Below are 23,046 nucleotides of genomic sequence, written 5' to 3' on the forward strand. Positions count from 1 at the left end.
CCATCACGAGTGGCAGAAGAAAGAAAACGAATTTTTAGTAATCAATTTAAACATGAAAGTATTTCGATGGAGAACGGTTTTTCTGCTATTTCTATCTGGAAATAGAAGAAAAAATTGCAGCGCATTTATGGAACGTACGTCAGTTTGGATTTGCGATTTCTTCAGAAATGTATCGGATCAAAACAAGGTAATTGCCGATGAAATTAAATGGAAGGGATTAACTTAAAAATAATACTCTTAAGGATAAATTACTTTTAACTGGCTACGCGGATGTTTTTGCCAACATAGTTTTTCTATTCCAAGGATGTCAATAGTACAACGGCTACCAGAAGAAAGTGAAAAAATTTCAAAGAAAAAACTGACAAATTTTTTACATATTTACGAAAAATGAACTATTAATCCCTTGATTCAATCGGGAGAACGGATCCGACACCATTGACGTTCGAAATGTCGTCAACAAAAAATTGAAAGTGTAGATGCACGAAGTGTTCAATTACGAACTGCCCTTACAAAAAAAGCGTTGCTCGGTAATGCTGACAATAGTTTCGGACAAGAAAAAATTACCCCCGTAGGTAAATTTAAAGAAAATCTACCCGTTATTGTCGTAAGACCACAAGAAAAGGGATAGATCATCATGTAAAGCTACATTAATTACTGGAAAGTCTGACCAGGTCATTATTCCATGTGAAATGATATATATATTCTTCTATTTCTATTTAGATGCGTAACCGACCATTTAAAACCAAACTTAAAAAACTTATGATTTACATAGGGGAATGCATATTCGTTTTGGTTTGCCTGCTCCTTTGTATTTTGATTCACAGTCGTCAATTGAGATGAATTCAAAGGCTGCTGCTTCTTTGAGAGAGTGCAATTTGATTATTTGTGATGAAGCACTGATGGTTTTGAGATATGCTGTTGAAACTGGAGATAAGAAGTTGAAAGAGATTATGGATAACAATGTGATATTTGGAGGAAAAGTTGTACTGTTTGGTGGAGATTTTAGACAAACTTTGCCCATTAAAGCTAGAGCAAATCATTCTGAGATTATTGATTTGTGTATTAAGAATTCTTACGTTTGGATTCATTTTGAGCAGAGAGAATTAATGCAGAATATGCAAGCAAACCCAGAGAAGAAGCAATTTGTTAGTGATTTGTTGTAAATTGGAAATGGAACAATTAATGGTAAGTATGATCATTTTATTTAAAAAAATGAGTGCATTATTGAAGGAAGTTTGCATGAAGAAATATTTGGAAATATTTTTAATACAAGTAATGAGAAATAAAGATTATAAAGAGATGGAAAGATAGAGCAATTTTATCAGCTTATAACCTAGAAGTAAATGAGCATAATGAGAAAGTTTTGGCAATGATGGATGAAGAAGAAAAAACTTATTTGAGTACAGGTTGTGGTGACGAAAAAGAAAATCTGAATGTAAGAAATTTTAAATAAGCACAATCCAGCTGGTTTGCCTCGTCGTGTTTTGAAGTTAAGAAGATTTCGATTGTCATGTGTTTAAGAAATTTGAGCATAAAAAATGGTTTATGCAACGAACAAAACTTATAAGATTGGAGAATAATGTTTTAAAGTGTAAAATTTTGACTGGAGATAAGGAAGGAGAAACAGTTTGTATTCCAAGAATAATTTTGATTGATGAGAGTTCACAAGGGTTTTCATTGAATAGACTTCAGTTTCCTGTGTGATTAGCTTTTTGTATGACGATTAATAAGTCTCAAGGGAAAACTTTTGAATTGGTTGGTATTGCTTTGAGAAAAGAAGTTTTTTGGCATGGACAGTTGCATGTTGCATTATCAAGAGTAAAATCATGGAGTGGAGTGAAAGTGAAATTGTCACCAGAGCATAGAGATAAACGAGTGAAAAATGTTATTTTTAAAGAAATTTTGGTGTAGATTGATAAGTGGAACAGTGATTTTTGTTTATTGAAGAGAAGAGTTTAAAAATGCAACCAGATATTTCGTTTAGAAGTTATTTTAGTTTTAGAAAGCGAGATGATGGTAACCCACCATAAAACTTATTTCCTAATGAGGAAAGGTGCTTAACTGAAGGATGGCGAACCCTTTTTTTGTTTTCCTTTATACATTTTCATCATTAAAAAAAAAAAAAAAAACCATTTTTGCACAAGAGGTAATTAATTTTGGACACCTAATAACATTCCGAAATGCCGTCCGCCAAACAACCCGCCCGGAGGGCTTACTAGCTGCTAGCAGCTACTATATATAAATAAATAAACAGACTGATTAAATTCATGTAGTTTCCAGGTTAATTAAATATGTAGCGAAGAGGCGAGAATTTAGAAACTGCCAATGCATCATAATTAAAATAATAAACAAGTTTTCCCTTCTCTTAAATGCACGATTCCTCCTGCTCTTACGACTCCATGACCTAGCTACATGAACATCATTATCTTCTTTACAAAACGAATATTTTGCAAGTTCTAAATTAGTTGACATTCTCTCGTTTCAAACAGTTTAAAAATGCATACGAATTGCAACGCTTCAAGTTATCCATTACAATCATGAAAAAGACAGTGCTTAACTCTTCTAAGCCTATCATTACTTTCACAGGCGCTTCCATCAGGTTGGAAGATTTATCTTGTTTTTTATATGCGAAAATATAAAATATACAATGGATAATATTTTAATAAACTGCAACCACATTTTACTCACAATAACTCTCATTATCTTATCTTTCCAACAATTCATTCTTTTCCAAATATTTATTGTAATCAATCGTACTTATTTATAAATTACCGTAGCAAATGTTATTACTTTAAATTTAAATTTCTGATATAAAGAAAAAGAATACGCACATATTTTATATACAGAATCTTTCAACAAAAATTCCAATATTTTTGGACTCAGTGGACCACTATTTTGCTAGTGAAGATACTCTACTTCTTTTGTATAGCACAACAGCCGAAAGCATAAATCTTACTTTATGTTAGACACTGGTTTGTAGCGCGGGATGTGGAGGCGAAATATGAGAAATAACTAAACTGTAAAATACCCTTCATACTCGGATCTTCTACTATTTCGTATGCAAGGGAGGACAGTACAGCCTTGCATTAATTTAAATATTATCTATATCTAACAGAAACATAATTCATTTGTGAAAATAATGGGTATATTATATCAATTGCTGTCATCAGTGGTCGAGTTTCCGTCATTCGAGTAATTGAAATTATCTTCGTAACTATTTAACCACAAATAATCATCCTATCTTCCAACAAGAGCGTTTGAAATATAACATTTTTTGAACATTTTTAATCAAATCATCCGGGTTTTGATCCAAAATTATTAAATTTTTAGATTTTTTCTTTTAAAAATTATGAAAATATAATATTTCCCCCTCCGAAAATATTGTCAGCATTACTGAGCAAAGTTGTTTTTCGTAACCGACAGTTTGTATCTGAACACTCTTTGCATCTACACTTTCAAATATTATTCTCGATGGCATTACAAAAGTCACCGGTGTCTGGTCCGCATTCCCAATTCTATCTAGGGTATAATTCTTACTTTTTCGTAAATTTTTGACATCTCTGATACCGAAAGTTAATGCTTCTAGTAGCCTCTGTGATAGCTTACTGTTATACTTCTAATAGAAAAACTATGCCGCCAAAAATCTTCATATAACTTAGAGTAGCTTTAATTTCAGCTCTACTAATATTTAATTCATCTACGATTTCCAGGACGATCATCAGACAAATTTCTATAGAAAACTCGAATCCAAACTTACGTACACTCTTTATATGCGCTGCAAGGTTTTCTTTTATTTCCGAATATTTCATTTTTTCGCCAAAATTCTGTCTTGGTTTTATTAGCTACGAAAAACTTGTTTTTTTCTTCCACCACTCAAATTTAGGATCCTGCTATTTCAAAATTTCTGCCCGTATCTTTATTTCTGTGCTCTTTTACACATGAAGTATACGTAACGTTTTTTCAACAATGAATGAATACAGTCTCTTTTTTCACTCGTTCTATAGTTTCACTGTGTTCGAAAATTTTACGTTCTGAACGGTCATTGCCTACATGAAAATTTATCATACTGGTACAATGACTATAAAATGATCGGTAAAAATTATTTCGTATGATATAAGAATTGCTTATGATTGAGAAAAATGCAAAGGACAGTTTCCGATAAGCGTGTGCCACGTCTAAATAAGAGTTTAATTTTCTAATACCGATGTTATTCACCATTTTTTTTATCTAAATCATTTAATTTCAGTAGGTATAGTTTCACAGTCAAAGAATGTAGTTTTTTATTTAAATCCTGTATGAATATTTAATGACTAGAGTATTTTCATCAACGGTAAACCGTAAAATCCATGCAATACGCGCAGGTAAACATCATTCCGGATAAAACGGTACGCGTAGTTCATGGGTGTGTACGGTGTATAGTGATTAATGATTTAATAATTGTATTAATATTAAATGAGTTGCTATCGTAAAATATTGTTTATAAAACAATATGAAAAATAACTCTTCATAATAATATCTAAAATTACAAACAATTTAATATATAATTTAAGTCACAATTAATTAAAAATCTAGTAATAACAATTTTCGACGAAAGGATGATTTTATTACAGCGTACTTTATTTTACAGTATTAATCTTGTATAATATTTTCACTTACATGAAATATGCAGCCTGCAAAGAGTTATGACGCCGCATTATCGTAATACAGTCAGCCAGACAGGGTCAGGGTTATTCTCACGTCTCACCCAACTTGTCATACAGACTCATAGTCAGTCACTTTATATACATAGAAGTTATACTCGATTTACTTCACTAGACTACTATACATATCCTGTTACCCACCGGTTTGGTTTAGTGGTGAACGCGTCTTCCCAAATCAGCTGATATGGAAGTCGAGAGTTCCAGCGTTCAAGTCCTAGTAAAGGCAGTTACTGTTATACGGATTTGAATACAAGATCGTGGATACGGTGTTCTTTGGTGGTTGGGTTTCAATTAACCAAACATCTCAGGAATGGTTGAAGTGAGACTGTAAAAGAGTACACTTCATTTACACTCATACACATCAAACTCATTCATCCTCTGAAGTAATAACCGAACGATAATTCCCGGAGGCTAAAACAGGGAAAAAAATTAACACATATCCTGCTGTAAACAAACCGTGTAACGTTGTAATAGACTGTCTCGGAAGTTACGCGTACAGATTGTATGTTTCAATGTTTTATGTTTGATTTATAATGTGATTTATGTTTTCATTTTAGCGCTGACTTCTCAGTGAATGAATAGTCAAATAAATGGAAGATACATTTTAAAACTGCAAAGGCGAGTTACGTGACGTTGTGATGAGGAGGGAGCCCGCCAGTCTGCCTAGATGTGGTTCACATCCCTCATTCGGATGGATATCCGAATGAGGCAGCCGTCTTGTGACAATTCCGGGCGCCACACACTACCTTTTCATTCCTAGCCCTGATGGGTTTTACCGGAGGTCATCTCCAATACTTGAATACATATTTCAGTCGGTGGTCTCTATCAGGATGCCACCGACGCAAATGCTTCCAGAGATATTCTAATCAGTATTTGTCCAAGGTATTGTACGTTCCCTCATTCGGACGTTCCAACCCCATTGGGGGAAGACACCCACCTCCTACCTTGTGACGTTACCGGTTGCCACACCACCCTCTCCGTTCCGAGCCCTGAGGGGCTTTACCGGAGGTCATCGTTGTCTCATTCGGACAACGTACGATTCCTAGGACTACATTTACACCGTTGCCTGACATGCAAATATCACGCGAGAGAAAAGAGGAAACAATAAAATACCAAGCTTGAACCGGTTAAACTGATTATTAGGAAGAAGGTCAATTTTATCGTTTAATAAGAAACTGTTGTTATACCAGGCGTTTTTAAAGCGAATATAGGCTTATTGAATATAACTTTGGGTTAAGGGAAACAGTAGCAATATCGGCATCATCCAAAGTTTCCAGAACAAGTGATGAACATTTCGCAGGCGCCATGGTTTTCGAACAACAAGGAGTTTCACGATTACCTGGGGATGGAATCTATTCGTGAAGAAATCCACCGGCTAAGTTCAAAGTATGTTCTTAAACTTAACGCGCATGAAAACCATCTGGCTGTTAACCTTTTGAAAAATAGTGAAGATATGAGACGATTAAAGACATAGCATGTATTGGATCTAGAGGCTGTTGTGTGTTGAATATCATACTTTTGTTCCTGAAATTTCGTTGATATTATTTATGAAATATTTTAAAGTAGTAATATGAGTTCTTTTTTTTGTTATTTATGAACTGTTTAAGTTTTCTGGTTTTGACTTTTTTTTTCTTATGTGATCAGTGTTAATTTGTTGTCTTCTTGGTTTCTCATGTATGACTTGTGACAAATTTTATTTTTAGTTATATTTTTATTCGTTATAATTTTTATTGTACTATACTTTCTTTAAACCTTTATATTGTCTAGGGAGATTCCTTGATTTATGATCATTATTACATTGTACAATTTACTTATCGTTTCATTGTTCAGGAAGCTGATTGTAAATAAAGGAATATACAAAAAAAAAAAGATTGACATCAACTAAACCGAGTTATTTACAAATAAATTACTTAGTGCCAATGTTTGTAAAACTATATCACTGTTGAAAAAACACGATAGACGATAAAATATTATACAAATACTGGTGAGGACTAACAAATTCAGTCACATTACGGTACGTTATTGCACTAACAGAATCGCGCACACTGCAGTAAAATCTCACTACTAAAAACAGCTAGGATAGCTTTTATGCTGACCACAGTAATCACTTGGGATTACACTGGTTACGGTACAAATTAATTTCTAAATGGTATTTTCTAGTACTGTAATAGAATTTGTCCGAAAAAAAATCGGTTAAGCTGAGTGTAAATCTTATTATGATTAGCTTAATCAAAGCTCCACCGTATTCGTTTTTTCAAAGCATGATTATTAACATTGAGCTATATCATTAATTATAAAGCAAAACTGATTTACGAAGAGATAAAACACAACAAAGCTTATAGGCTTTACACCATGTAGAAACAGATTTTTCGCATAAATAATGCATTTATCCAACATAACATGTTTTGTAGTGGGCAGTTAAGGAAGTTAATGCCCAAACGCTCCACTTAACTTTCATTAAATATACAGAACCCGACCGCTAGATATAATACAAACATAATGATTATTCAATTGGTAGGCAAGCAGAACTGCATAATCTCTTGTACTCGACAATATTATTCGACCGCAGAGAAATCATTAGCGAAATTAAAAGATAATCTTCATCTGCTTTAATTGTTATTACATGCATAGCCGTTATAAACAAGCACGACTTAGTGCACAATCACGCATATATACGTATAATGGGGCAAGCAAATCATCACTACTGTTTTAAGTGCATCATGTATGATGAATAGGGTCAGTGTATCGACTTAATATGACTAAGAAAAATAATTTAACTGAAATGGTCTAAATGAATTGGAAACTTCTGTGCGATTGAAAAAAATGAAAAAATAAACAGATGTAAAGCAAATGAAATTCATCTATAAGTTTTTACAGTATAATTTAAAGTTGAAATGTTTTCTGAACATTTCTGTTATTATTCATTTATATATATATATATAAATATAAATGAGTAAGACTAAAGGAAATATTCCCAGGCCAATATTTTTATACTGGAATTCATAAAAATGGTTAAACTTATTTTATTGAAATTGCAGAAGAACGAAGTTATTTTAACTTTGAAGAAAATCTAAGATACATTATTTTATCGTAAAATATTTGGGTTCCCGCTTTAAAGAAAATCTAAAGAAAGAAAAAAACATACAAAATTTTTTGTTAAAACCTTTTGATCTGAACAATTTTAAAGTGGAGTATAAACGCTTTTCAGATATTTTTTTTTTTTGCCTAGATATATATTACAAATAATACTTAATGGTCAACTCAAATTAAAAATAAAATTTAAAAAAACCTTATTTTAAAAAAAATTTAAATGAGTACTCCACCAATTACTGACAAATTTTTTTTGTATGTGATTTAAACTCGAATAATATTTTATAAAATGATATTTCAAAAAAAATTATCAAATTTGAAAAGAAAAATTTTCATGAAACATTTCCTTTTAAGTTCTTGTAGGGATTCTGCTTCCTCTAGGAAAAGTAATTTTTATTATTTATTTACTGATGATAAATTAAATGTACAATATTAGAACGTGGATAATATTCCAGAATTCTAAAAATGCTTTAATATTTTTTAATGAAATTGCAATGTGAAGTAGTAAATAAAATATAAAATGCAGATTTACGTAAGGCAGAATAGATGTCTGCAGAAAATTATTTTTTAAAATAGCTGTATCAAACGTACCAATTGGGGTACCGAAAAAGCGATATTAAAGACGGAAGAAAAATAATAAGCACAGAAATTTAAGGTATGATGTTTGCTTCATAATATAATGTTATTATTATCTGCCTCACAATACACAATATTGGAAGGAAGAGCAATCAGGCAGGCATTATATTAGGCGTTATCTAGACTTAGTGAAATTCGTTCTGGAAAATGTGTGAAGGATTGATTACTTTAAAAGAGAGCACCCTTTTTAACTATTTAACATATTCAATGGTCATATATAATTTACTAAGATAAATATTTTTGTAATACAAATAGAAAAGGTAATTTGTTTGTTATCGCACAGCCACATTTTTCACTTTTTTGATGCAAATTCTTTGTCAAAAAACAACGTATTAACGGTATTATTCCTATTAAACAAAAAATATGTCTGTAGCGAGAGAAGCGAGAATAGGTTGTTTATTTAGATTATGTTGACTCCGTGTACATGTTATCGTACGTAGATCAACATAACCTACGCTCGCTTCGCTAGCTACCTCGTCTAATTAACGTTAAGTAGCGTATAATATGTATATTTAACTTTAATTAGAGGAGGTTAGCGAACGAAGCAAGCGTAGGTTGTGTTTAGTTAGGTTATGTTGATGAACGTACGATTCGTTAGTACAAGGAATCAACATAAAGTGTTTTTAATTTGTATTTTTCATCAAAGTGTACCTTTTAAAAACTTTATTATTCATTTTCTCATAAAATGTGAAGAAAGTTCATCAAAAAAGGAGGAAAAAGTGGCGGTGCGATAACAAATATGTACTACAGAAAAATAACATAAACAATTAAAATTTGAAAAATCTCTTTGGTAAACGTGTTTATAGATTTTTTGGGCAACAATTGCTTTCCAAATAAAAGATAACAGATAAAAACTTGTACTATCAGAAACCCTGAATAAATAACTAAATGCAATTTAGGAAGGATTAAGAGGTACAAATATCCTGATAGGCAATTTAGCCATTAGGAATGTATAGTAGAAAAATAGAGTCTGGATCGTTCAAAAGTATCACCTAAACAAATCACACTAAAGCTTTGGAGAACTTGGAATCCTTATATTGGTTCCAACACAGTTAAACCTACATCCGCAGAACCGAAAATTAGAAAGAACAGATTTTTACCTAGATTGAAATAACACATTACTGATCATTGTATATATGTTGATCAGCATAATTATGCTGATCAACATTATATGCTACAACAAAAATTGCTTTGCTTCAAGAAATAATTGTCCTGAAGTGTGGGATAAGGACTCAAAAGGAACAATTTTGTATTATCGTGGAATTTTGTGATGAGTGGAAACAAAGCTGAGCCATAAACTATTCAGTCAAACCTCACTGTAGGATTATAATTAACTGAAATATTAGAACAAGTCAGAAACCAAATAATCCTGTTATCAGCAGACATTTTACATTTTCTAATATTTGTTAAAATAATTTGTAATAATGAAAGTTCTAGCTTTATTTTTTTTCTTTTTAAGAGCTATGCACAGCTACGTTTTATATTATTATTAATATTTATTTGTAAAGTGTTCAAAACATATGATAAAAATACATATATGGTTAATTATAAATGTAAAATGAAAAAAATAATAAATAACAGTACAAATTGTGTAAATCAATAAACTGGATATAAGTTGAAGTTATTATTTCAGTCTTCAGTTTTTTTTTGTTTCATGAAACATCAATGTTATTTAATGATTTAATCATATTAAAAATACGGAGAGATTTCCGTAGTTCAGTCTTTAATCATATATTTGTCAATAAAAATGAAAGTAAATAAAGTTCAAAATTTAAAAAAAAAAAAATTATTGCCAAACTTATATAATTCCAGTCAAACGATTCGCTCGAAAATCGATAGGAATCTCACTCTATTCGGTTTACAATTCCTTACAAAGTTTTATCAAAATCGGTCAAATATTGCGCCCGCTAGAAAGAAAAAAACAGGAAAAGACATAAAAAATATCAGTTTTTTGCCTATAATTCTAGTTCCAGTCAACCGATTCGCTCGAAAATCGATAGAAATCTCACTCTATTCGGTTTACACGTCCTTACAAAGTTTTATTAAAATCGGTCAAATATTGCGCCCGCTAGAAAGAAAAAAACCTGGAAAAGACATCAAAAATATAAGTTTTTGCCTATAATTCTAGTTCCAGTCAACCGATTCGCTCGAAAATCGATAGGAATCTCACTCTATTCGGTTTACACGTCCTTACAAAGTTTTATCAAATTCGGTCAAATATTGCGCCCGCTAGAAAGAAAAAACCTGGAAAAGACATCAAAAAAATCAGTTTTTTGCCTATAATTCTAGTTTCAGTCAACCGTATCGCTCGAAAATCGATAGGAATCTCACTCTATTCGGTTTACACGTCCTTACAAGGTTTTATCAAAATCGGTCAAACATTGCACCCGCTAGAAAGAAAAAACCTGAAAAAGGCATAAAAAATATCAGTTTTTTGCTTATAATTCTAGTTCCAGTCAACCGATTCGCTCGAAAATCGATAGGAATCTCACTCTATTCGGTGTACACGTCCTTACAAAGTTTTATGAAAATCGGACAAATATTGCGCCCGCTAGAAAGAAAAAACCTGGAAAAGACATAAAAAAAATCATATTTTGCCTATAATTCTAGTGATGAGTTAAACTGACATAAACTAAATTGTTAAGTAATCTTCTAGTTTTTGCTTTGACTACACACAATGAAATTCTATTACCAGTTTTTTCTTATTATTATGATTTTTTTGTATCATAATTACTGGTAAGAATTTTTTGTAGTGTCTCGAAAATGTTAGTTGTTTTACTTCCTTGTATGAAGTAATGCAAGTATTGTGATCGCGAAAAATTTCGGCTTTCAAATTTCAACGGAAATATCCATTTTGACCATCTCTGAATCCATTTTGACTAGTTTCTGCGTGACCTCTGTTCGTACGTACGTATCTCGCATAACTCAAAAACGATCAGTCGTAGGAAGTTGAAATTTGAATTTAGGATTGTTGTAATATCTAGCTGTGTACCTCCTCTTTTGACTGCAATCGATTAAACTAAAAGTGTCCAAAAAAAAACCCAAAATTCCAATAAATTTGGATTTCAGGATTCTTTCTTTACTGCAGTAATAAGCACTCACTGAGAGCTTTTCAACGATATATCATGTGGTACTTATTTTCATTAGTTCCAGAGTTATAGCCAAATAAAATTTTAATTAATGAAATCTTTGAATGGTACAAGGGAAGGCACATCGATTCGAATCAAACTTCATCTCCTTTTCTTTTTTTTAATTTAAATGTATTGATTTATTTATAATTATAATCCTGTGATTGTAAAAAAAAGTTTATAATAAATAAATTTACTAATAACCGTAAAAAAAAATATATGAAAAAAATCGGAAGTTATTAGTGAAATAAAATTTTATGTACTTTTTAATATGCGTATATGTAGTAAATTTGGTGAAACATCAGATTATTTAATATTATTGAAAATTACAATTTAAAATCGTATTATTTTTGGATTTTATGAATTAATTTCTGTTTAATTTTATTTAACTTTTCTGGAATTTCAGTTTAATTCTACAGAGCGACTGAAAAACAGACCTTAACAAGAACATGTACATTGAGGCATACATGCCCGATCTTTAATAAACTGCAAAAAATTCTTGACTGAAGAAATCTTTTACTTCATTACTCCTCTGATGTTGTCAGACAATATTCTGAAGTCGGAGTTGATCATCATTTCTTAAAATTGTCTTTTGTTGCCGACCATTTAATCGCTCTTTGGTTTGATATAATTCTTCAGATCTTAATTTGTGTACATGTTCTCTAGTTTTCAAATTTTCTTTCTTTATATTCATTATCTTCTCTTAATCATTTTATTGTTTCCTTGGTTTTAACGTTTTCTTCCTGTTTCATCTCTTAATGGTTTTATTCTTTCTTTGGGGGTTAACTTTTCGTCTCTTTATTATCTTCTCTTATTATTTATTATCTTCTCTTAATGTTTTTATTCTTTCTTTGGTTTTAACATTTACTTCCTCTTTATATTTATCATCTTCTCTTAATTTATTTATTCTTCCCGTGTTCTTAACATTTTATTCCTCTTCATATTTATCTTCTTGTCGTTTTTTTTAGATATATTTCTTCATGTTATCTTTCTTTTTCCTGTATGATAGTTTCTTTTTAATTTCTGATTATTTACCAAATAATTAAATAATAAAACCTGAATATTTTACACTGTAAGGTCAAAATTAACCACCAAAACCGAAATTAACACCAGAAATCTGAAAAATTTGTTAATTAGCAAATCACGAAGATACTCATATACTGATCTAGTGATAGGAGTAAAAGCGGACTTTTACTCTATCCTATTATTTCATGTAAGATTGTTGAATTAATAATAATATAAATATTTGATTTTAATAAAAACTAATATTTCAGCAATCGTGTAACTATACACTTTATTAAATAATTGGAGGATCGTATTCTCACCTTCAAATGAACAACCTTTAAACGAAGTACACCAAAAAATGTGAATATGTAACTTAATAGGCGTAAAATGAAGTGATGAGGTGTCCACATCAGATTTTTTGATTCGTTTTTATATTATACATTTGATTTCGAATTTAAATTTACATTAAATAATTACTTCATATCTACTATCATGATGATTGTTTCAAAATCTTTTGTTATTTTATTTTAACTCGTAATATTATAGAAAATATTAAAATGAGCAGTAAAGAGGTTCTTGTTGTGTACCGTGAAATACATTAAAAAGTAAAGTAAAGTAAACCGTATATTTATTAGTTATTACCTAACACAAAGATAATCAATAGAAAATGTGATATAAAATGTAAGTCAATAATAAAAACACTAAATTTATAAGAATCCGTGATAATAAAACAATCATTCAAAGCGATAATAATTAAATTATGAAATGACACAGATATCTGACAACAATTTTCAGTTAAAAGTTTGAAACAGTAATAACAAAAGTTGTGTTGGCCAAAGCAACATTTAACAGAATAATACAATAAAACTTTATGGAGGCTATGTCAATTGATATTACTTTATTGGCATTTGTCCCATCGCCTTCCCAATAAGCCATCTATCGGCATAGATCCAAAAACTGCATCAAAAAACTCTACCAATTTAAAAATTATTTCCAAACTTTATAAAAAATACGTTAAAAATTAAAATAAATTAATTGGTGAAACCGGCCAATTTGGCCCGAATTCACTATTGTAGTCCTCCTTACTAAATAGTTTCATTGGTCATAATATGAAATTGGTTCCTTTGTAGAATAAAAATTATTCAAACACAAAAATAAATATATTAACTTATTAAAGCGTTTTAACCGGATTGAAAATACGTAATTAAAATTTAGATCCTCTGATCTTTGCGCAAATAAATATTTGTTTACCAGTAAATTCCTATCATTTATATGAATAAAAATCAAAATGGTAGAACATACAAGACCCACTTTGCAAACATGTTGAATTTCTTGAATTAAAATGTTAATGTCGGTTTAAAAAAGATATCTCTTCAAATAAGCCCCATATAATTTAATAATATGGCTTTAAACACAAAGATTATACTAAATTGTTATAGTCTGTAGATAGCTTAGAGAAAGACAGTCAATCAACAGCTTGACTGGACGACCTTTCGAAAATGACAAGATACATAATTCTAAAGGCTAAAGCAAATACTGATTGAAATCACTACGCTCGAATAGGCAACTTACAATACCTTTAGGTAAAGTTCACAGTACGGGTACTCATGGTTTTGAAATCGCTTTGATAGTTAACCAGTCATAGCTAGCAAGATAACAAGAACCTTAATCGCTTTTAGTTTCAAACTTCAAATTTTATATCATTACTCAAGAGTTTGCTTAGCAAATCATTAAAAACAGTATATTTTATTATATCCTTCAGCTATTCAAATAAGATGTGTTTATCTTTATTTAGAAAAGTTTGTTTTGACACTTTCCTGACTAATATACTTCCGAAAAAAAATAACCATTATTTCTTTCAAGAAAATTCTTATTTTCAATTTGAAACGTTAAACATAATCTTTATATATATAATATGTATATATTTCTTTTGGATAAAACAAAACATTGTATGTGGTAGATTTTAGAATTTGGAGTGTAGGGGAGCCACAGGGTTCCGTGCTTGGCCTACAATTGTGGAACATTGTATACGACGGTCTCCCAGTTCCCAGGGGACACCCAGGCGGTCGCCTACACTGAAGATCTGGCGCTCCTGATAGCCGTATAGACAGAGAAGAGGTTGAAGGTACAGCAAATGAGGCGGTCGACATGGTAAGCGGCTGGATGGAGGAGCGAGGACCGAGTCTGGCCTCCCAGAAAACAACTATGGTGGCGATGGTTGGCCGCAAACGAATCAGGGGGTTGGAAATATCGGTCAAGGATACAAGAGTTCGCACTTTGAGGAATGCTAAGTTCCTCGGCGTGTGATTGGTCAAGTCAGCCATCTTTACTCATCATCTTAGGTAGGCGGCTGGAAAATCAGGAAGGACCCTTGATGCACTTACAAGACTGTTGAGTAACAAGCAGGGATCCCGGGCCAGAAAGAGACGACCTCGATTCTGCTATATGCGGTGCCGATATGGGCTGGGGCATTGGAGGGCGAAGAATCAGAAGCTCCTCTTCTCACTCTAGAGGAGTGCAGTGATCAAGGTGGTCTCTGCGTTTCGTACGATTTCAGGCTCTCCCCGATTTGCCTCAGAGCAACACAGCTAACGAGAAGCTACAAGGGGGTGACGAAGTTGAGACGTGGGGAATTCTACTGGAGGAGTGGCAGACCAGGTGCGATGCACCCACTAAGGGCTCCTGGACGAAGAGACTAATCCCAAGGATTGGGCCGTAGATTCGGAGAGGGCATGGGGAGGTGAGTTACTATCTCACTTAGTTCCTCTCTGGCCACGGGAACTTCATGGCATACCTACATCGGTTCGGAAGAAGAGCCTTCCCGGCGTGCATATTGTACGCAAGTAGACACACCAGAGCACACGTTTTTTAACTGTGCTCGGTGCGATCACGTCAGGGTAGATGAGACTGGCATGGTTCACCCCAGATAACATCGTGGGATACATGCTTCTAGGCAGGAGGGAATGAAACGTCGTGGAGAAAATGGTCGGCAGAATTCTGGGTGCAAAGGAAGAGGAGGGCAGACTGGGGGAGGCTAGGAACGGTACTTGATGAGGAATGCTTGCTTTAAGAAAGTAACAGCCATGCGATGCTTGACGACGCCGCCATCAAGGGGATTTTTATTTATTTAATTTATTATCTATATTTTATTTTATTTTATTATTTTGTTTTACGAAATAATAAATATAAATAAATAAAAAATAGAAATAGAAATAGGGTGAGGTGCACTCATGTATGTGAGATGGAATGTTGTAATTTTAAAAATAGGGTCGAAGCGTGGCAACGTGCAGGGCCAGGGAGGTTGTCTTTTTGCCTAGGGTGTTCAGATCCGCCCACATTCAAGAATAGAGGGGTTGGGACTCTCCGATGATGGCATAAAGAACCCTCAAGGAATGAGTGGGTCGCGAAGTGAAGGATGTGCGAAACGTACATCTAGAACTGTTACATTAGGGACAGGATGGGTAGCTCCTTAGCGGAAGGGCATAGCGGCTATCCGGAAGAGGAATATCGGTGTGTCCTAGTGATGTTGGGGAGACCCCGGTGGGAAAGCCCCAGAAGGCGGCTAGCTAGGGTGGACAGAGACTGCTGGCACGACACTCCGAGGTGACTGTATTTTGCATAACGACGAGGACCGGTTGATTTGGGAGTTGTTAAATACTTGTTTTAACAAATAAAAATGGGTTTCACATTTCAAACAGAAGGGACTGTTTTACTGTATTATGCATAGGGTAAAGATTAAAAAGTAGAGGCCATAAGTAATCAAACATGAAATACATGTAAAAAATCACCTATTTTTTCTATTGTCATGCTTATTCTTTCAGTGAAAATAGTTTTAAGCCTCCTCCGACACACATTTTATATGAATTCATACAATGATTTTCTTTTAAGCATTCTACTTGCTCTTTCATGCTTTCAAAATGGGCCCTCATTTTCTGACTAAGTTGTGGAAAATTAAGAATGTTTAGATCAGGATAGGAATCAGTAATTACGGCAAGGACCGGCGATACTGACGAGGTTAAGATCTTTTCTATAAGACCAGTTTTTGCTGAAACCAAAAATGTGACGGTGATTACATCTTACAAGGCAGCCTGTAAAATGGTAGAACAACGGTTACGAATAGCCTGGGTAAATTGTAGAGCTTTTATACGTGAAGAAGGGGAGAAATGTTTTAGATGTTAGGGCACTGGCCATCGACGTCAGGATTGTAAAGGCCCGGATAGAACTAACCTCTGATTTAATTGTGGCGGAAAAGGGCACCTGATAGCTAACTGCCAGGAACTTAAGAAATGTCTTACATGTAATAGTCAAGAACACAGAACAGGGGCTTGGCAGTGTGTTAAAAACCAGAATGCTTACAATACTGCAGGCTAACGTCAGCAGGAGTACGCTGTCTCATAATCTAGTCTCCAGAATAGTTGCGGAAAAGAATGCTGAATTTTGGATATCACGGAGCCGAATGTCCATGAGGCTGCAAGATCCGGATGGCAGACAGACACGGAGGGAGACGTGGCTTTTAAGGATATCAGCCACAGGATTGCATGGAAACTATGTTACAGAGGCAAGAGCATAGAGGCGGTAGAGACGTCTATGGTGCTAATTGTGGGCGTATATATATCACCTAATGTTGATTGTAGAGTATTTAACAGTTCACTTGATGTGCTGCACAATGTAGTTAACAACACAGATAAAAAGATTATTATGCTTGAAAATGTCAACAGCAGATTGGTGACAAGCGGCGGTCGGCGCATGAATAAAAGAGGAGAATTGTTAACTGAACTTATGGAGACCGTTGGTTGCTATTGCATAAATGATGATACACCAACCTTTGAGGCCAGGGGTCACATCTCCATTCTTGACCTCGCAATTTTGGGTAACAGATGGAGGAGCCAATAGTGGAACTGGGAGCGACCAGTTCCATAGCAAGCGACCATTATGCCACGATGTTGATTCTAGATGACAGTAGTTTTAAGAGTAATGATCAAACTCCTGTACTTAGATTCTCCGTTGATCAAATAGACGCGATAACCAACAGAGTAGCTGCCAGACTGTCAACGATGGAGAACTTTGCGCCAGAAGCATTGTCTAACATTATCAAGCAGGAAACGGACAGGGAGTCACGTAATGGAGTAAAAAGCATATGATTTATTGGTGGACAAGAGAGATAGCGTACCTGAGGCAGACGTTACAAGTTAAAAGACGCATCAAACAAAGACTCAGACTAGTAGGTGGGCAGAGATATCAGGAAGCATCCATTAAATACATTGATGCTAGAAGAGTCCTTAATAGAACAATAAGGAGAGAAAAAAGAGCATTGGGCTATGTTATTTGCTGATTTAGATAACGATCCATGGGGGATGGCCTACAAAATTATTACTAAAAGGTTTGGAAGATGTCTCCCCGTTCTTACAAAAGAATGTGCCGAAGCACAAATACCCAGTCTTTTTCCTCGCATGACGGTTGAGGAGAGTATCCCTACTGAGTGTGACAGTAGATGATTTGCCTTAAGTGAGCTGCAATGTGCTGGGGGTATGTTGGCCGTTAATAAAAGTCCAGGACCGGACAAGATTCCAGCGGGAATCATCAAGAGCCTTATTAAAAAAGCGCCATGGGAAATCTTGATGTGGCCAGCCACGAGCTGATTAATAAATCTTTCCCAGAGTGTTGGAAGGAGGCTAGAGTTGTCTTCTTGCCCAAGAACACATGTAATGCGGGACAACCGACCTTCAGGCCTTTGAGCCTTCTCAACACAATGGGGAAGGTTGTCGAATAAATGCTGGCTGGCCGCATTGTGCAGGAGGTGGAGGAGGGTGCTGGAATTAGTGCAAATCAATTTGGTTTTTGGAGAGGTAGATCCACCGTACATGCTATCAACAGAGTAGTGAACTGGGCTGATGAAGCTAGAAGCGGGACTTGGTGGACGATAAATATTCCTCTACTTGTTTCTCTCGGTGTGAAGAATGCGTTTGGATCTGTCGCATGGAAACATATAAATACAGCACTGGTAGAGAAAGGAATTAGTCCATACTTGCGGAGACAGGTAGTGGAGTATTTCAGAGATCGAAGGTGTGCAGTCAGTGCACAAGAAGAAGAGGTACTTTTTAGCATGTGCGGTGGTGTGCCACAAGGCTCAGTACTAGGTCCACTGTTATGGGTCCTGGCCTTTGATGGAGTCCTCCAGCAGACATACCCTGAAGGGGTTCAGCTTTTGGCTTACGCTGACGACTTGGGAGTATTCATCAGGCCAAAACAATTGATGAGGTAAAGGATAAGGCAAATTCAGCACTCGAAATAGTCAGTAGATGGCTGCATTCAAGAGGACTACAGCTCTCGGTAGATAAGTTCAAATATATAAAATTTACCGGTAGAAGGGTGTTAGAACCTGTGGATATATATATAGAAGGTCATTGCTGAAGTTCAGGTATTGAGATACTTGGGAGTTACTCTGCAAAGAAATTGTCGTTTCGCTGAAAATGTGTTGAACGTCTGTCATAGCGCAGAGAAAACGTTAAAAGTTTGAACGTTATTATGTCAAAGCACAGAGCTCCTAGGGTATCGAAAAGGAGACTACTTGCGACAACCGTAGTCTCCTCGATTTTGTATGCGGTTCCTGCATGGTGGGCCGCCCTGACTATTAACAGGAACAAGGACAGATTAAAAAAGATACACAGGAGGGTATTGCTTGGGTAGCCAGATGGACCAGATCCTTGATCCCTGATATAGTTAGATAGACAGGCAGACGCCACGGAGAAATAGATTACTACGTCACATAGTTTTTAACTGCCCATGGGTGCTTTAACGAATACCTCCACAAAGTTGGCAAAAGAAATCAACCTACGTGCATGTATTGTAACGAATGTGACGATGTAGAGCATACTTTCCTGAATTGCCAAAAATTACAAATGCTAAGATACAATGTTGGTATTGACGGAAAGACTCCGATAGAGATAATAGATCATATGCTCAGTAGGGTAGAGAATTGGAGAAAGGTTGTAGAGTTCATAAGGTCAGTCCTTAAACAAAAAATTATAGATGAAAGGAATATGGGTTTTTAGATTGTAGTTTGGGTGGACAGCCTCAGCGGTGAGAGCCAGCATGTTGAGGTGTGCCGGTTTCGATGAGCCGCTGAGGACTCCTTGGGTTGACTGTTAGGTTTTCTTAAAAAATATATCAGGTTTAAAAAAATAAACGAAAAAGATCCAAACAGCACATCCCGACACATAGGTATGGTGTGTTGTAAAGGACAAAGTTAAAAAAGGGAAAAAATCTCAAATGAGCCAACCTGCCATGCCGGTATATAGCCGGCAGATGGGGAGGGCCTATTAGAGTAACGGACACTCCCCTGGGTGGCGTAATACCATCAAGTCGGTCCAGGGGAGTAGAGAAGTTAAAAAAAGAAAAAAGAAAAAGGAATCAGTAATTTGTCATATTTTACTTAACCACAAGTAGAAATCTCAACCTCCTGATCAATTAAATTTCAATCTCCCTCAAGGCCACCCTTGTAAGATTATAAAAATATCAAATAGAATTCCTTTCTCAATAATATATAATTTGTTGCTACCTTCAAGTAAATAATTCTGAACATACAATCAAGATTACGAGTAAGGAAATTCCAGAATTTTTAATAAAATAATTAATAATTATAGACCGAAAAAAAGAAAGTGGTTCTTTATAAAATGTAGTATATCGGAAATACTACTTTATGAGTATCACTGTATTAATGATGAAATGAAAAATATATCTAATCGATACGTATAAAAATATACATATCCGAGAGTCATTCAACATTTGACAACAGTTAATAAGAAGGTTATGATAATTTTATTATAATAAGTTGGTAATCCTGTGATGATTTATTTGAGTAGAGTCCAATGATTTTTTATTTTTTATTTCCTAAGGTAAGAACACGATAAATATTCAATCTTGTACGAATAAACGAGACGGACAAAACTGTATGAACTGTAGAAAATTTTACAAATGGCACAAAAATTTAAAGACGGTCAAACTTTAGTGACTGGTGTGTACCGTTTTGGACGTCCAACTGAAGTTTCAACTACAGTGCTTGAAACTCACAAAAACACTCTCTCATCCAAGAAAACCAAAGGATTATAGCTGAAAAATTACAAGTAAGTATTGGTTGAGTTCATAGCATTATCACCAAGTTTAAGTACCGTAAAACAAGCACAATATGGGTTCCCAGAGAGTTCCCAGATCACCAAACGGAGAAAAGACTTCGCATGTGCGCAGAGCACATTCTCTGATACAATGGCACCAGCAGGAAATTGATGCTTTATTGAACAGCATTCTGGCCTGTGATAATACATGGATTTACCATTATGAAAGAGGAATCAAAGAAAAAGCTTGAAGTGGAAGCACACGAGTTGTTCACTTGTCATGAAAAAATTCTGGACACAGGAAAAACTATGCTTGGGATACAAAAAGGTCCCGAGAAAGTGAAGCCGGCGTGTTGAAAAACCGTCCTGGATCTCAGTGCAAAGGCGTCATTCTGCTTTACGGTAATGCTCGGGTTCAATTAGAACACAACAAAAGTAACTCGACAAATCAACAAATTTTAACGGAATTACACCCTCATCGCCACATAGCCCTGACTTGGCTCAATCGAATTTCCAGTTATTCCTTCTACTCGTGGAGGCGCTACGTGGTAAGAAGTTAATAGTAGCGATGATCTAAAAAAAAAATGTGTTAAATTGGCTTCACATCAAGATAAAGATGTCTTTCCAGAAGGCATAATAAATAAGTTGATTCAGAGTGGGACAAGTGAATTAATGTTGCTGAAGATTGTAGAAAAGTGAAAAAAAAAGTCATATTGATATTAAATAAACCGTTTTAGCTCCCCAGCAGTTTTAATTTATTGAATGACTGTGGTGTGTGTGTGAATATATATAACAGTTAAATACTGAACATATAATATTACACATATACTGTAAAACATTTACATTATTAATACAGTTTATATTTAAACAAAAATAAATCAAATTTTCGTGTAATACAAATATATGCGCAAGAAAAGCAATTCCCTGAAAATAAGCGTGCAATATTTGTGAAATATCTTCCAACAACAAAGCCAGTCATCTTTAACAACCCATAACTATTCATGCAGTGATTATGTAAATATAATCCCTTAGTCTCCTTAATTCATAAAATAAAATAATTTATATTCATATTACAGTACTCCTTTAAATCAAGATTATATAGTGGATTTTTCTTTTTATTAAACAATGAATTCTTTTTATTAACTTATTTTAAAAATTATCTGTAATCCAGAGTTTAAAATTTAAATTACTTAATACAGCATCCTTGACTTTTTTTTGTATAAAAAGTAAATCAAAAAATAAATTAAATCTTATATTTTTTACAATATGTAATATATTATAGCCTTTATTTTAAATTTTCTGTCCGTAATTACACTACAAAAATGCAGTTGTATTTAAATACATTTCCAAAGAAATATTAAAGGATAATCAGTTATTTCAGAGTGAATTTATCGTCATAAAAATTAAAAAACATAAAAGTTTTTTTTTAAATGGCGATTAACACAACTGCCTCAATCTAACCTAGTCGAACTATTAATTAAAAATTCCATACCGTATGATGGAAATAAGAATTTATAACTATTTATGAATACAATAATAACTTATATGCACATCTAGTTGTGAAAAAATCAGTCACCAGGGGAAGCCCGCAGGGTTCCAGAGTAAGGGACCGAGAACGGAACCTTACGTTCCGTTCTCGGTCCCTTACTCTGGAACCTGGTATTCGACGGATTTCTGGGATTGACATTGCCAGAAGGGGTCATGGACCAGGCTTTCGCCGACGATTGTCTCCTGTCAGTTAATGGTAACTCACGACCACAGCTAGAAGACCGGAAGCAAGAGGCTTTGTCAACCACAGTGGGCTGGATGGACATGCAAAATTTAAAGACTTCAGTGCCCAAGACGAAGTGTATGCTTCTCAAGGGTGCAGACAAATTATCGTACAGATGTAACCCCCATATTAAGTATAAAGGCTGTGTAATCAACCGAGGTAGAGTTCATAAGTACCTAGGTGTTTTGATGAGAAGTTGCTGTTCAGCAACCACATTTGACAAGTAGCGGCGGACGCCGTTTATGTGATGCCCAAGCTTAGGAAGATTGCTCGGGAAGGATTACGGGCTGTCGGACCGTCATTTGAAAATGGTGTACCGAGGTATCTTCGAAAGTATGACCTCTTATGCTGCGTCCGTTTGAGCAAATAGGTGTTGGAAAGAAATCGAGCACTTATTGAAAATTTAAGGAGTGCCCAGAGCAGAGCCTTAATCGTATGCACTGGTGTGTTTAAAACAACCTCCTACGAGGTTGTTTTAATAATCTCTCCCAGAGAGCCTTTCCCAATACCACCATATTGGGATAGGCTCTCGCAGTCGATTTGGTGGTGAAATATCGGGCGGCCATGTGGAAATTGCGAAGAGGTAGGGAGGCCTAGGCATTTGG

General features: G+C 34.4%; 1 protein-coding gene across 1 annotated transcript; it reads left to right on the forward strand.

Annotated features, from left to right (window-relative positions):
* The first annotated feature begins 776 nt into the window (after positions 1 to 776).
* On the forward strand, positions 777 to 1,163 carry LOC142319922 (uncharacterized). The gene has a single exon (XM_075357596.1). It carries the CDS (start codon positions 777 to 779, stop codon positions 1,161 to 1,163), a length of 387 nt encoding a protein of 128 aa, XP_075213711.1.
* Positions 1,164 to 23,046: the final 21,883 nt, after the last annotated feature.

The sequence above is a fragment of the Lycorma delicatula genome, chromosome 2 (genome assembly GCF_047948215.1).
Source record: "Lycorma delicatula isolate Av1 chromosome 2, ASM4794821v1, whole genome shotgun sequence".
In the NCBI taxonomy this organism is placed as follows: domain Eukaryota; kingdom Metazoa; phylum Arthropoda; class Insecta; order Hemiptera; family Fulgoridae; genus Lycorma; species Lycorma delicatula.